The following is a 17,132-nucleotide window of genomic DNA, read 5'->3' as shown; positions in this document are numbered from 1 at the left end:
ATTCACTACTAAATGTAACTGCTAATTTCTGCCTCCCAGAAAACAAGGTCCTGAGTTCAGAAACTTCAGGGCCATATTATACCCTGTTCCAGATGCTATGAATAAACATTTCCAACAGAAAAATAAATACATAAAACCACTACCTTCTTAAGTACTTCGATACTGTTTGAAGTAATGAATTAATTTTCAGAGAGATTTTTACTCTTCACTAAATTTTTCTCCAAGAAGAGGATGCCTAGGAAAAATTTCTGTATGCCTGTAATTGTTAAAAAGAGCAGGTACTACTGTATGATGAGAAAGAGTACAATGTAGAAAAGGAAAGGAGGATTTTAACTGAGTTTACGAACTTCAGCTTTCTGATGTAAACATACAAGTTGGTTTCACAGCACTGAAAAAAATGCCCCAGTACTTCAAAGCACATGTAAAAATTGATAGGAAAAAACAAGTCTTTCTTAATTTTATTTTTTAGACTTCCTCTCATTGTTCATTTGTAGGAGTATTTTGTGCTACTTCTGAAAGTTTAATTCAAATTAAACTATTAAAAAGTGTTAAGGGGTTCTCTTTTTCAATGCTACCTTAAGTAAATTACACAGTGTGGGGGAAAAAAAATTCCGACATACTACACACAAAACACTGAGTGTTCTGCTGCCTCAATGTCTTATCGCTGGCGCGCGCATACCACGGACACTGACATCAGATCGAAACTACACGGTTTCGCCGGTGACCAACCACTCCTCCAAAGACCGCAGCTACCGGCTTGCTGGAGGTGGCACCCCAAACCCCGACCTCCCGCCCGCCGCAGGCTCGCCCAGAGTGCCCGCAGAACCCACTCCCGGCGCCGAGTTTGCCGGCGCCGGACCTGTTGCGCGTCCCAGCCCGCCGCGAGCCGGAGCCAGGCACCGACGCCGGCAGCGATGCACCTGCCCCGGACCGCAGCTCTGCGCGCCCGCCGCCCCCTCCTGGCCCCCGCCCTCCGCCGGCCCGCCCGCAGCGCTCCGAGCGGCCCACCGCCACAGCCAGCCCGGCCCACCGGCTGCCGCCCCCGGCGCTTGGGCAGCAGCCCGCGGGGAGGAGGGCGGGGCGCGGGCCCGACGCCGGCTGGCGGCCGCCCTAGCTCGGAATCGGCCCTGACGGCCTCGGAGGCGCTCACCTTGGCGGCCGCGGCCCTGGCGGACATCTTGTCTCTCTCCAGCGCCGCGCGAGGCTCCTCGGACCCGAAACTCCGCGCCACCAGCCCGCCGGCTCCTCACGCCACAGACCAGATAAACATCTCCCCGGAGCGAGCGGTGCTGGGGGCGGGGGCGGCCGCAGAGGCCCGGCCCACGGGGAGGGGACTCAACTCGGACAAAAGTCCGGGAAGCGCCCGCCCGCCCCGCCCGGGTCTTCTCCGCGGGGCGCGCCCGGCCGGCGCCTCCCTCCGAGTGCGGCCACTCGCTCGGCCTCCCAAAGCTCTCACAGCCCAGACACGTCGGCCCCGCTCGCTCGCCACTGGCGTCCCCGCAGTCCGCCCGGTGGCTCCTCAGAAGCCGGCTTCCGCACGTAACTTCCCTGGAACCAGCCGCAGGGAAGGGACCCAGCGTCCACAGGCTGAGCCGGCGCCGGCAACTGCGGGAAGCCACGCAAACCTGCCGGCCCGGCCCGGCCCACTGAGCATGCCCGGCTGTGCGGGGGCGGGGCCACGGTGGGGGTGGGCCCATGGTGGGGGCGGGGCCGCTGCGGGGCGGGGCGAGCGGCCCGAGGCCCGCTTCCTCCCGAGGTCCGACCCCAGTCGCGGAAGGAAAAGCCCAGTTCCCGAAGTACTTGGTGGACAGTTTCCGCTGGCATGCGAGTCTTCCTGTTTGTTTTTATCAAAGGTCCAGCAGAAATGACCCCCAAGGAGAAAGCCCCTGTGTACCAAAGCCTTTTCGACTTATAGCAGAGACTTGTCCTCTTGCTCCTCAACAAGCCACGATGTATCAGCCCCCACGCAGAAGGGCTGTTGGAAAGGCTGGTACAGCAAATACCTGACAGGAGTTTCCTTAACGTGGTAAATATCGATGGTCACAGCTGTCACCACATGCCCGGGCCTTGCTGCCCCACTGAAAGCAGAATGCGTTTTTCTGTAAAGCACGTCGTGGCTTTCATCTCTAAAGTGCTCCTAACAGGGTCAAAGTGATTGCTCTCATTCTCGACAAACCGACTGTGCTAAAACTAAAACTTCGTGGGCACTCCTGGGCAAGCAGGCTGGGAAATACCCAAGAGACCTGTGACACCTTGGCCCACCCACATTAGGCCTCAAGATATATCCAAAGTCTCTCCCACCCCTGTAGGCAGGGATCTCCAAAGTATATTTTTGGCAACCAAAATGCTGCAATTCTTAGTGGTGAGCGAAGGGCTCAGGCTGCCTTGCATTTCTGAAGCCAGTTCTCCAGCTCACATCTGGACAGACGAGGAGGTTAAAGACTTGCAACCCATGGTCCAAGTTTAATCAGTCTCTGCATACACTTCCCACGATGCTGACCGCCTTGCTAAACGCCAAAGAATATGTAAGAAACCATTTCCAGCCTCATTATTCTACACTTTGTAAAATGTAAAGCTCTCCACAAATGTCAGAAATTCTTCATAACAATAACATTCTTAAAGTCTAACCTAGTGCCACAAAAGGTACACAAGAAAGGGGGAAAAGGCACAAACACCAGATTTTAAACAATGATTTTCTGTTTGGAACTCAACTGTATGGAAAGATCAAACTTCTCTTAGCCAAGAAATATGTTTATCATACACAAATATCTATTAAGATCTCAAAGTAACCTTTTCATATATTTTGCAACTGAAGCTATCTGAACGAGAAAAAAGCATTCTGCAAATCAAACCCTTATTCTTTTCTTTCTCCCCCCCCCCACCCCGCCCCCCTGCATAGAAATGGTTGAAGTCACTTTTGTTTTAAACTTATGGTGTAGTTTTTTTGTTTGGGGGCAAAGTATTATTTATTCTTTTAAGAATTGTAATTAAAATGTCCTTAGGGGCAAGCACTGTTTTTAAAAAATCTGGGGAGTTTTCACGGCTTTATTTATTATTGGAGACCTTTCATGTCTTTATTACTTTTACCATTTATTAAGATGTGCAATCAGCATAACCTGCCTAGAACTAGGCATCGTGTCTTTAATAGCACCTAAACCTAGAGACATACCTAAAAATGCACAAACTTTTCTTTTTTTCTCATTTGTCACTTTTCATCACGTCTTCCATATATCATTTAAATGCTAGATTACAACAATTTGTCAAAGATCTAATATATTTGATTACAATTTTAGTTTATTTTTGTGATGGTATAAGACATAATGAAATCAAGCAAAAAATTTTTACCTTGAGAATACCTTGCTTTAAGAATTACATTTATAAAACTATCTCAGTGAATAATAGTACCCTTTAAAATTTTTTCAATGGTATTTGTAATATCTGAAGTAAACTGTGTAACATGTTTTATGTATTTCCTTTCCTCTAAAGAAACAAGAGAAAGTTTTTGTCACTTGTAAAAATGAAAGTAAAACACTACTGTCAAGTCTTAAAAACACATCTCCATTCCAATGGTTTATTTTTGGGGAGATGCTCTGATAAGAAGTGGAAAGCATAGAGCATAATCTCAGATAGTTGCCCCTTTAACAATGAAGAGTTTATCCACTGAACAACAAAAATTATACCATGACTTTAATGCTCAGGTATGAATGTGGTTATAGCTCCTCTAGACTCATCACATGGGAAGAAAACAAGCAAGTTTGAGATTCTCATTTAGAGTAACAATAAAGTTTAACCAAGAATCTCTTTCGATTGCACAGATTATCTTATTTCTGATCACCTAATGCAAACTGAACAGGAAACTAAAAAACCACAACACTCACAAAGAGAACTTCCTGTGGGATTTTTGGTGTCTGCGGCTCAGAATGAAAAAAAAAAAAAAAAACTGCGCAAAATCTTCATAAATCTTAGAACCATTTATTACAACACCCTTGACCAAATGAACAACTATATCCATGCCCGCATTTTATCTAGGTATATTTTGTTTCCATTACAAAAAAAAAAAAAAAAAATTTATCCTTAGAAAAGCCATTTATTTATTTTTGGTATGAGATGTGAGTTTACGTATGAAATGCAAAGGGGAAGTATTAGGCACTGTGGCAGAACGTGAGACAACCGTGATAATGCCACAGAAGAGGATATATGAAATACTAGAAATAGAATTGTACCAAAGCATTGTAACCACCACCACCACCACAACAAAAGTAATTCTAACCTTACTCCTATGCCATGTCTTTAAAAATTCTATACATTGGGGGCACCTGAGTGGCTCAGTCAGTTAAGTGTCTGCCTTCGGCTCAGGTCATAATCCCAAGGTCCTGGGATCGAGCCCCGCATCGGGCTCCCTGCTTGACGGGGAAGTCTGCTTCTCCCTCTCCCTCTGCCTGCTGCAGTCCCTGCTTGTGCTGTCTCTCTCTCTCTCTCTCTCTCTTTCTCTGTCAAATAAATAAATAAAATCTTTAAAAAAAAAATTCTATATATTGCTTCAGAGTTTTCCTCTGCCGATAAAGTCATAGAACAAGATTAAACAAAGAAAGGTTTCTAAGGCTCATAAAATTTCCAGACTGTACAGACCAGTAAAACTTCAAACAAAACAAAACACTTCAGGGGTGCAGTATAGGATTACCAACTTTTTCACTTATCTTGCAAAGCAATGACATTTAAAAACAAACAATAATACACTTAAGGATGATTAAAATGGTAGATTTTATATTGTGTACATTTTGCCACAATAAAAAAAAAAATACCAAAAGAATGTATCACCGACATCATTTCATTTTTAAAAGGACATATAAACACTAAAAAGTCATTTTTTATTCAGTTCAGAATAAAGAACAGTCCTTCCTCAAACAAGAGTGAGGCTATCCTTCCCTTGACTGGGGCAAGGTGGACCTTTCTCTTTGTTGGGTCCTGAATGTCACACAAGCAGGCTGATTGTTAGCTCCGTAATTCCATGGAATCCATGACTCCAGCCGGATTGACAAGCCAAGGCTCGGACTCCTCTCTGAGCAGTTTGCCTCCCCTTCTCTCCAGCTCCTGTTTCCCATCTTCTATACTCTCCCAACGATCCCTCAAAGACCTCCTCCCCAGCCCAAGCAGTGATTCCTAGAGAAAAAGAAATTAAGGAATGGAAACTCTCTTCCCTTCCTGCCAAACCATGATATACCTACCCTGGGCACCTGCTTTACTTCTGTCTTCTGCTCTCCCTGGGCTCTGATCCCCATCTCCGGGGCTGGCTGGCCCTATCAGCTTTGTTCTGTCTCACCATCATCTTCATCCTCTCTCAGCCAAAGGAGTCTACATCTCAGAATTCAAACTTCCTCTGATGTCTTCCATTTAAAAAACGGGGTGGGGCTGAGGGTCAAGAGGGCAACCCTTGACCCTACCCAGGCTACCTTCGATGGATGGTATGCAATTGGCACAGCTGCTCAGAAGGGCCCTACACTGGATTTAATGCAGCACTGTCTTGAGTCTTAACAGTTCTCGCTTTGGATTTGTGTTTTGTCAGTGAAGGTGATGGGACAATGGGGCATGCACTGGGGACCTCAGCTCACATGTGATCCTGTTTGTTTTGGCCTCCCTGGAGGGCTTCTCAGCTACCCACTCCCACAACTCCTTAAGCCCCTGCCGGTGCTCACTCTCCCTCCCTGCTCTACCATCCTCTGTCCCTCACAAAGATCTGGGAGAGGGTTGGGGTCAGGCTTGTGTACCCTTAGCACCTTGGGCTGGGCAAGAGCCCTAGGCTGACAGGAGGCCATATCTTAGTGGAGGTGAGCCTCCTGCCTAGCCTCCATCGGGGTACCAAGCTGCCACGGGGTGGAGGCTTAAGGATGCTTGGTAGTTGCTGTCTGCTATGGGCTGGAGCAGCAGTCCTGTAGCCTGACTTCCCTGGGGAAGGGAAGGACCCTGTCCTTAGCTTAGGCATTTAGGTCAGGTGGCTTGTGAGAAGGGGGTCCTGGTAGGCTCAGGAGGCAAGTGGGACCCCCAGGGCCCTGTGAGGGTCTATACTGGTTACGATTGTACCAGGCCCAGGGGTGCTCCCCCCCAGGAATGGAGTCCTCTCTCCTCCCTACCTTTCTGAGTCCAGCTGTGCTTGTCCCTTCTGGCCAGCTTGAGGGACAAACTCCAGGGACAAGCCACAAAATATGGATTGTGTAATTTAAGTGATTACTCATACAAGTTAAATATTCTGATCTTTGCTTTTAAAACTGGCACTGCTCAATATAAATGATAAGAATTATATGTACCTTTATCAGCAGTTTCTTTTGCTTTTTGAACAAAGGGTCCCCTACTTTCATTTTCCACTGGACCCCACAAATTAGAGACCACCTCTCCCTTTAGATTCTATTCTATGAGTTCGTGACAAGTTTCTCAGAAGTTCTCTATCACCTCTAGGTCTCTCTGTGGTCAAGACATGCCCAAGTCCTTTGGCATTCTTTCTTTCTCACCTTAATTTCACAACTAATGCAGGCATACGTTCCTTCTATGAAAGAAGCAATAGACATTTTTAAAAGTCCAACTGGACCACATGCTCCCATTCCCACTGCTATTACCCAGGAATATTAGTATTTAAACTGAACCGGAGTATGTATCTTCAGATAACTTTTTTTGTATTTATTTACACATACATATGAAAACAAAGAGAAAGGGGGGAGAGGGTGTATAGATATATAGGAATATACAGGTTTTTAAAAAACAAATGATAGACAATATTTACTTTTGCAACTTTTTTCCACTTAATATTTCTGTCTTGGAGATTAGGTCAAGCAATGAAAATCTACATCATCATTTTAAAATGGCTGTCTAGTATTCCATAATATGGATATACTGTAATTTGTCTAGCTAAGATGGTTTTGATATTATAATGCTGCAGTGAAAATCCTTATTTATGCCTTCTTGTGCACATGTGAAAGTTTCCTTTAGGAGAGACATCCAAAAGGTGATTTTCTGGGTTGAGCTATATGTTTATTTAAAATAAATTTTTTAAACTGACACTGTCTATCATCCCTCCAAAAATACCAGATCAACTTATCCTGTTTCCCCCACCCATATGAACACTTGATAATATTAATCTTTTAGATTTTCGCCCATCTGGCTGACAAAAATGGTATATTACTTGCCTGTTTATGTCATTTACTCCCCCTTTTTTTTGTTAGGTTATTTCTGTTATTGATTTGTTGAAGTTCTTTAAGTATACTTTTTTATTGAATGCAGCTGCTTGTGTGTGTGTGTGTATGCATTAAATAAAATTTATTTTGTAATAATTTTAGCTGTACAGAATAGTTGCAAAGATAATACAGAGTTTACCCACCTTCCCCTAATGTTAACATCTTATATAACTGTGGTAGATGTGTTAAAAGTTTAAAAATTAACATTGTTACAATATTATTAACTAAACTGCATCGAATTCTGCTAATTTTAACTCTTTAATTTCTCTGATATTCTTCCACTTTTGCCGAGTCCTCCTCTTTTCCAAATCTTAGGGAAATTATTTTAGACATGTTCATTTTGAGCCTCTAGACTTTTCTTAAGTTCAGGTTCGTGAACATGACTAGGAATGAGGCAGAGTATAAACCAAAAAGTCACAGTGGGCAAGACAGGGTACACCTGGAGTTTCACAGTTCTTATTCTGTTCAGGAACATTTTTTTTCTCAGACTCGTGTTTGTAAAAGAAACGCTGTGGGATATTTTTTCAGCCTCAAGCAGTGAACTGAGATTAGAAGAAATCTCCTGACTCCACTTTAGTTTGGAGTCTGTCCTCCCCAGATGGCAGGGAGTACCAAACTCACCGGATTAAAAAAAAGAGAGATTCCTTAAAAGAATCTGAATGACCCAGTCCCCCAAAATATGTTTTCATTCTCTTTACAATGTGGTGTGATAAACCTTAATAATAATACTCTTTTAAAACAAATAAACAAAAAATATAGAAAGGTGAGTGAAACTCCATTTTAAAAAGTGTAAATATATTTTTATATTTAAAATAATCTTTAGGGGCGCCTGGGTGGCTCAGTTGGTTAAGCATTCAACTCTTGATTTAGCACAGGTCATGATCTCAGGGTTGTGAGATCGAGCCCCACGTCTGGCTCCATGCTGGGTGTGGAGCCTAGTTGGGATTCTCTCTCTCTCTCCCTCTGACTCTGCCCCTAACCCCCCCAACCCGCACACATGAGGGCGCGCTCTCTCTCTAAAAAATAAATTAATTAAATAAAATAAATTTTAAAAGGGAATAAAATAGATGCATATACTTGCAAAAGAAACACTAGAAGACTCGGGCGCCTGGGTGGCTCAGTTGGTTAAGCAACTGCCTTCGGCTCAGGTCATGATTCTGGAGTCCCGGGATCGAGTCCCACATCGGGCTCCCTGCTCAGCAGGGGGTCTGCTTCTCCCTCTGACCCTTCCCCTCTCATGCTCTCTGTCTCCCATTCTCTCTCTCAGATAAATAAATAAAATCTTTAAAAAAAAAAAAAAAAAAGAAACACTAGAAGACTAAGAATGAATACAGTTACCTTTGGAGGAAGGAGAGGACATCAATAATAATTTTTCTACATGTGCTCGATAATATAGTTTCAACTTTGAAAACATAAAAACATTCTACATATTTTTAAAAAGTAAATGAAATCAAAAAGAAAAAAAATTTGTAAAAACTGAAAATGAACTGAAGCAAGAAAACATAATACATTAAGTTGGTGACCTAACCCCACAGAGAAAAGAATTATTTCCAACGCCTCTTGCACAAAGCACTTTGATTGTAGATTCTTTGTATAATATATTCTAAGGAAAACAGCACTGCAAAGAAATCTTAAATTTCATTCAGTAGTCTGTTAGTAAAAATCTCAGCATTATTACTTTGAAACTGTTAATATATGTATGTGTGCATTAACTAATATAAAACTGTATATATTCATTAGTTCATTAACCTATATATAATGATTAGCTGTTAATTTATATATGTGTATTAACAAATATATTAGTATATTTAATATATTAGCATTATTAACATTCAACAATTTATAATATTAGCATTATATTATGTATTTGATAGTTTCAAAGTTACATATAAATATATAACAATTCCAAAGTAATAATGCTAATAACATGTTAGTGTCTGCTAATAATGATAATATTATAGTGTATGCTTTTATACTGGTTATATTATTAGTTAATATATCAATATATATTAAGGGATACTAACATTCTTATGTACCAAGATTTCCTGCTTAAGAGAAAAGAGAAAAAAGTATAAAAATCGAAGAAGTTAAATAAAAATTTGGCAATTCTAATTTAAATTTTTTAAAAATCAGTATAACTTAATTTTTTAAAGTATCTTTAAAATATATATATGTATATGTGTGTATATAGAGATTTCCTAGCTCTTGCCAATAAAAAAGACTAGAAAGGATGAAAACCCAGTATCAGTGAGCACATCTAGTGCCCAAATTGTAATCTCCAGCCAGGAATGATTGATTACAGATCTGGAGCAAGAAATATACAAGATAGGGGCGCCTGGGTGGCTCAGTCGTCGAACGTCTGCCTTCGGCTCAGGTCATGATCCCAGGGTCCTGGGATTGAGCCCCGCATCAGGCTCCCTGCTCGGCGGGAAGCCTGCTCCTCCCTCTCCCACTCCCCCTGCTTGTGTTCCCTCTCTCGCTGTGTCTCTCTCTGTCAAATAAATAAATAAAATCTTTAAAAAAAAAAAAAAAGAAATATACAAGATAATCTTGGGATACTTTGTGCCAGAAAGCAAGGAAGTTCTCAAAGAATAATGGATCAAAGGGATACAGAAGCCAACAAACAGCAGTTCCCATTGGCCAAAGATGAAACAATTGAAGCCCTCCCCAAAGAAAAATAAAGGCAATTAACTGAAACACAATGAATATCTAAAACCCATGAATTCAAATGACAACAAAAAAAAAAGTAAGTGAGAGAGCCCCAAAGCAACTACTTATCGAACAACTCTGGATATAACTTGGGCACCAAATTCTTATTCTATAATTTGCCGATTTAAAGGAAAGAATATATGAAGGGGGGTAAATTGGAGGGGGAGACAAACCATAAGAGACTATGGACTCTGAGAAACAAACTGAGGGTTCTAGAAGGGAGGGATGTGGGGGGATGGGTTAGCCTGGTGATGGGTATTAAGGAGGGCATGTATTGCATGGAGCGCTCGGTGTTATATGCAAACAATGAATCATGGAACACTACATCAACAACTAATGATGTAATGTATGGTGACTAGCATAACATAAAAAAAAAGAATATATTTTGTATGAACTCTATTTCAGATAACCAAACAACTCTGATAACAAGATGTTCCTTATAAAATAACTCCAGCTAACAAATCTGGAATGATAGAATTAGGAAACCATCATCTTGTAGACACTTGAAACGACAGACCCAGGCAATTGGTCATCAAGGGATCAACTCACTGGGCAATGTTAGCATCATTCAAAGCTAAGACAAGCAAACATTTATGCCTCCATGTGACACAACTGGAAGCAAACAGTACTATTATCTACTGAAGATGGCTGTCCCCAAAGTGGAACCTGAATGAAACTCAGCCTGTAGGGCTAACTTTCATAAACAGAAATACAGGAGATGGAGAAGCAAGTTAGAGGACTCCACAAGGAATCGAACAGATGACTACAGAATGTAGGAGGTTCTATGCAGGAAAATGGACCCAGTTTTCAAAACAAGTCAGTAGAGAAAAAAGAAAAGAAAAGCAAGTTGGGACTGCTATGGACCTTCTGTGGGTGGATTCCATTTCAGATCTACCTATTATAAAAAGACATTTTTGAGACATTTGGGGAAATTGCATTATGGACTGAGTGTTCAGCGATACCAAGATGTGGTCATGGTATTGTGGCTACATAGGAAGGTATCCCTTTGGGGCACCTGGGTGGCTCAGTCGTTAAGCAGCTGCCTTTGGCTCAGGTCACGATCCCAGGGTCCTGGGATCGAGCCCCGCATCGGGCTCCCTGCTCGGCGGGAAGCCTGCTTCTCCCTCTCCCACTCCTCCTGCTTGTGTTCCCTCTCTTGCTATGTCTCTGTCAAATAAATAAATAAAATCTTTAAAAAAAAAAAAAGGAAGGTATCCCTTTTCAAGAGATGCATATGGAAACATACAGAGCTGAAATAGCCCAATGTTGGGATCTGCTTCAAAACACTTCAGCAAGGAGAAAAGTTAAAAAGTAGAGGCAGCCAATGGAGTAACATTTTGAAAACTGGTGAATCTAGCTGATGGGCATATGGAAAGTTTATTGTATTATTCTTTCTACTTTGGAGTATGTTTGAATGTTGGTGTACATTTGAAATGTTTTATCATGAAAATCAACAAAAACAATAAAAAACAAATATTCCTGTCAGCAAAGGTAGGTAGATTATATGTAATTGTCAGACATTCCCTGTTTGGATACTCCATTGCAATGGGCCTTTGCAGTTCTTCTCATCAAGAGGTGGAACGTTTTTTCCCCCATCCCTTGAATCTGGGCAGCAGTGTGACCTGTTTTAGTTAAAAAGCAAACATGACACACGAAGAAGCTTGACAAGCACTTGGGCATGGGGGGTGCGCCTTCCCTAGCTGCTGCAAACCTTAAGACCACCATGGGAAGAAGCCCAGTTTAGCCTGCTGGCAAAGTCACATGGAAAAGAAATGAGATGTCCTGGCTGATAGTGTGCCAACCTCCAGACATTTGAGTGAGGAAATATTCTAGACCAGCCAGTCTCAGCCAAGCCACAGACGATTGCATCTGTATGAGTCAGCCCAGGCAAGTCTAGCAAAAGAACCACTCAGATCTGAGCCCAAGTTGCTAGCCCACAGAATCATGAATGTTTTTTAAGATCCTAAGTATTGGGTGATTTGTTACACAGCAAGGACAAACTGATAGGTCTGGCTAAATCGACAGGAGTACTACACAAACACATGCAAAAGATCAGCTTCTTAGGACTGTGGGGATACATGGCAGGTACTCCATCAAGGGACCTGAATGGGAATTCCACGTCACTAGAAAATGGGACGTTTGGAAATCGCTCTAAAGGCGATGGAGACCTTGGTAGACCACTTCCTTTTGTATGTACAGTGAGGGCTACTGAACCAAGTAGTCACTCCACTGATAGAGGCGGGTATGACCGATGGATTACGTAGAACTCTTTTTTGAGGACTAAAAAGGTCTGGCTCTGCCTCTAGTCACCAATCCCAGACAAAACAGAACCAGTCTTTGGGATTGCTGGCAGAGAGCCCTGCCTTTCTTCCCTGACTCAATTCTGCAACCCAAGTAGCCAGTGCAGAAGGAGAGCATACATCTGTGAGAGTCGGCCTGACCCTCCCTCCCCCACAGGCCACAGCTGGGGCGACCCTAGCACCCATGAACATATCTGGGACACTCTCCAACAGGCAGGTTTCACCCTATGTACTCTAAGAACAGATCTTGTTTCCTCTTTACCACAGATGTTCACCTGCAAATGCTGGGCCCGGGTAGAAGGATTAATTAGAGAGTGTTTAAAGTGCCACAGGAAAAAAACAATGCAGAAGTCACTGAGGTGCACACAGACGTTTTAGCCAAGGTATTCTTTTACTAAAAGAAAATATTAAAGGATTTTAAATTATGACTGCTTAATCTAGCTAAATCACATTAACTTTAAAATAATCCTCCCAAGGATTACATAGCTCATCTTAGTATCATTAGCAAAATACTGAACTTCTAAAAGAGAAATTCAAGATAGTTAAATATTTCTCCATAATACCAGCTATTCATTTGGAACTATTTTAAAGTTCATTTGATACTTTAATTTGTGATGAATACGGCTATTTTCAGTACATTAGAATTACTGTTCACACAAATGCCACCCACATTTACATGCTAATTTATCCAACTTCTTCATTTATATTTTTAAAGGTGCAATATAATTTTTGTAAGTATATTTTTTTAAATTTTTTTTAAGATTTTATTTATTTGCGAGAGAGAGAATGAGAGACAGAGAGCATGAGAGGGAGGAGGGTCAGAGGGAGAAGCAGACTCCCTGCTGAGCAGGGAGCCCGATGCGGGACTCGATCCCGGGACTCCAGGATCATGACCTGAGCCGAAGGCAGTCACTTAACCAACTGAGCCATCCAGGAGCCCGTAAGTATATATTTTTAAAGCACAAGAATCTTGTTAAGTAAATGGCCATATTTTATACTCTTTTGAATGAGCAAACTATTACTTAGTAAATGTTGCAAATGCCTTTTTTGGACTATGGGTTTGGAATTAACATTATAAAACAAAGTCTAACAACGCAGAAAGATCATTAAATACAGGGTTTGGGAAGACTGGACTTTAAAAGCAGAGACAAATTGGTGGCAGCTTCATTATTTGTGGAACTACACTTGAAGGGGACAAAGGAAAAACCTGAAGCTGAGCTGAAGGTTGGTGCGGCAGAAGCCACTGTCCTAGAAGGACCCCTCACTTGGGGCAGCACCTTGATCTCCTGCTCCTGATAATCCTGCCTTCTCCTTCGGAAAGGGCAATACAAAGAGCTGAGGAAAAGTCATTAGATTCATTATCATTCTACCTAATACTAAAATAAATGTTCTCTCCTGTTAACAAAATGTGGACACATATGGTGAAAGCATCAGAAAGAACATGATGGAAATGATCTGGGAAAGGTCTTCTGGGACTAAAGTTTCCTTATGTGTACAACAGAGGGGAGTGACATGGGGAGATTGGGGTGGGTTGGGGGGTGGGGGGCTCGATTAATTCTAAGACCTTTTCTAGCCATAACTTTCAGTGATCTAAACAGTCAAAAGGTTTTCATCCCTGACACTATGAAGCTAGTGTTGGATGTGGTTATTTGTAGGTTTTACAAGTTTGGGAAAGATACAGATGATAAAACCATAGATTCTGTTTCTACGAGAAGCTCTAATTTTAAATTGTTTAATTTTAAATATGATTAAATTTCCATGTGAGAGCACATATTATATGAGAGTGAAAAGTTTTATAAAAGCTGGACAAATTAGAAAACATGCAAAAATCCAGCTAAGCTTAAATCTGTGTGTGAGAGAGAGTATGTTTTCAAAGGGTGTGGCTTCCTGACTCTGGATTGTTTGGAAATATTCTGACAAAGCCAAATTCATTTCTCTGATATCCTGAACACAGCAAGGAACTGGAGCCTAAAATAGCATAAAACATGATATTCCTATATATATAATCAATTTAAGTCAACTAAAAAATGTGATAAACACCCAAAAGATTTTTTCCTTTTTTAAGTAGGCTCCACACCCAGCATGAAGCCCAACTCGAGGCTTGAACTCATGACCCTAAGATCAAGACCCGAGCTGAGAACAAGAGTTGGAGGCTCAACTGACTGGGCCACCCAGGTGCCCCAATACCCAAAAGATTTTTAGTCTGTATTCTCGTAATTCCTTTTTGAGAGATAGCCTATGCAATTACCTAGACTAGAAAATTCAGCAACACTTAAGCATACTTTTCACTCATTCACTCATTAATCCATTTTTCATCTATTCAACAAGCATTTATAGAACTCTTCCTATGTGCCAGAAACCAACTGCATTTAAAAGTTTTCCAGGTTTTGTTTGTTTGTTTAACTTCATCCTCCCTCACTCTCACCCCTGTCTTTGTTAGGGATGACGCCCTGTTCAGATTACTCAGAGGAGTACACGTAAGTTGTGGAACTCAAAGCAGAATATGCTCTCTTACTCAGGGAAAAACACAATCCACGTGGGTCAATGCTTCACACTGTGGTGTCTGGAGGAGCAAACAAACAGATGAGTAGTTTCGTATTCTTTACCATCCCCACCCCCACCTCAAGAGACATACAGGTCTGGCTGGAATTCCTTTTGCTCCTAGCACCTATGACGTAAAGAGAAGTTTATTTCCCAGTGTGATCAACTTGTACAGAGTGAATCCAGTCAGAAATGACAGACAAAAAGACTTAATAATATAATATATAGTAAATAATTATACACATATGTAATTGCTTTAACACAAAAAAATAGGTGCAGATAGAGATTATATATTATTCTGCATTATTTCCCTCTCTGTTACATAAATGTTAAACACAACAACAGGAGAACTAGTTAGTAGTGGCAATCAGTAGTAACTAACAGTAGGACTATGTAAACAATATAAGAGAAAAATATAACAAGATTTTAAAATGCTTCTTTCTGGGGGCGCCTGGATGGCTCAGTCGTTAAGCGTCTGCCTTCGGCTCAGGTCATGGTCCCAGGGTCCTGGGATCGAGCCCCGCATTGGGCTCCCTGCTCTGCAGGAAGCCTACTTCTCCCTCTCCCACTCCCCTTGCTGGTGTTCCCTCTCTCACTATATCTCTCTCTGTCAAATAAATAAATAAAATCTTTAAAAAAAATAAAAAAAAATAAAAATAAAATGCTTCTTTCTGTCCTCTGATACAGCAGTTTAACCCTTTAAAAATTATTTATTGGGTATTTAAATTTTGTAGGCTTTATACTGTGTATTTTTGAGATTTATAGATGTAAGACTTCTTAAAAGAAAACTATAAATACAACAGGGCTAAACAGATACTACTTACATCTCACCCCCACTGCACACAAAAAATAATAATGTCCTGCTTCTTTCAGCTCCAGGATACAATAGGATATTTTTATTCTGTTTCCTTTTCCAATAACATTTGTCTGAACTACCTGCAGCAGTTTAGACGTCCCTCGTTTGTTTCTGTGGCCGCAAAACTGAATACAGTCATATGTAAAATTCACTTTGACTTGCAGCTCTGTTCAGCTCCAACCCACATGACACAGATCCCTGGTGTCAGTCCAATGTGATGACATTAAGCTAAATATCCTCTCAACAAAACCATTTGAGGATGGAATGCTTATGATTCTCTTTACTAACAAGAACAAGTTTTTAGGGGCGCCTGGGTGGCTCAGTCGGTTAAGCGCCTGCCTTTGGTCCTGGGATCCAGCCCTGCATCGGGCTCCTTGCTTCTCCCTCTCCCTCTGCCTGCCATTCCCCTAGCTTGTGCTCTCTCTCTCTCTGTCAAATAAATAAATAAATAAATCTTGGGGTGCCTGGGTGGCTGAGTCGTTAAGCAGCTGTCTTCGGCTCAGGTCATGGTCCCAGGGTCCTGGGATTGAGCCCCGCATCGGGCTCTCTGCTCCGCGGGAAGCCTGCTTCTCCCTCTCCCACTCCCCCTGCTTGTGTTCCCTCTCTCGCTGTGTCTCTCTGTTAAATAAATAAATAAAGTCTTTAAAAAAAAAAAAAAGAATGGGTTTTTAGACTTGTGGGAATTCATTCCCATTTCTCCAAAAACGTCCATCCACTTTCTATCTAAAGGTTTATTAATCAGGTTGTTTGCATCTATAAATTCATCATATACGCTATTACTGTCTAAAATATCTATTGTTTTATAAAACTTTTTATTTTAAGGTAATTGTAGAGTCATAAGAAGATGTAGAGAAATGTACAGGGAAATCCCATGCTCCCTTTACCCAGCCTCCCCTGATGTTAGCATCTTGCACAACTCTAGTACAATACGGAAACCAAGAAACTGACAGTGGTACATTCTAAAGACTGTTCAAATTTCACCAGTTATGCAAGCCCCTATGTTGTGCGTGTATGTGTGTGTGGGTGTGTAACTCTATGCAACTTGATCACGCTGTCGTCTTGTACAACCACCAAGATACTCAACTGTCTTTCTGCCTCAAGACTTATGTTACCCCTCACCCCCAATCTCTAACCCCTGGCAACTAATAATCTGTTCCCCATCTCTATAATTATATTACTTCATGAATATTACATAAATGGAGTCATATAACATGTAACCTTTTGGAATTGGCTTTGTTCACTCAGCATGTTTTCCTTAAGGTTTATACAAGTTATTGTGTGTATCAGTAATTCCTTCCTTTGTATTGCTAGGTAGTATCCCACTGTACGGACCTACCATGGCTTGTTTAACCATTTTCCATTTGGACATTTGAGTAGTTTCCGACTTGGGGTTATCATGAGTTAAGCTTCTTTGAATATTTGTGTACAAATCCCTACATGAAAATAACTCTTCATTTCTCTGGGATAAATGCCCTAGAATTCAAATGCTGAGTCCTACGGTAA

The 17,132-nt window shown here is 41.6% G+C and overlaps 1 protein-coding gene across 7 annotated transcripts in view; it reads right to left on the bottom strand.

Annotated features, from left to right (window-relative positions):
- Positions 1–17,132, bottom strand: part of TJP1 (tight junction protein 1) — a 238,411-nt gene that overhangs the window by 107,103 nt on the left and 114,176 nt on the right. Inside the window, exon 1 of one of the 7 annotated variants that reach the window (XM_036084746.2) lies at positions 1,151–1,645. The exons of the other annotated variants lie outside the window; for them this stretch is intronic. Coding sequence (XP_035940639.2) covers positions 1,151–1,177 — 27 coding nt within the window. The 5' untranslated portion in view covers positions 1,178–1,645. Of the gene's footprint in view, positions 1–1,150; positions 1,646–17,132 lie in introns of those variants that run through there. 7 annotated transcript variants of the gene reach the window in all.

This window comes from Halichoerus grypus, chromosome 8, assembly GCF_964656455.1.
Source record: "Halichoerus grypus chromosome 8, mHalGry1.hap1.1, whole genome shotgun sequence".
Taxonomy (NCBI): domain Eukaryota; kingdom Metazoa; phylum Chordata; class Mammalia; order Carnivora; family Phocidae; genus Halichoerus; species Halichoerus grypus.
Note: the sequence above shows the minus strand (reverse complement) of the source record. Positions and strands in the feature narration are given on the sequence as shown.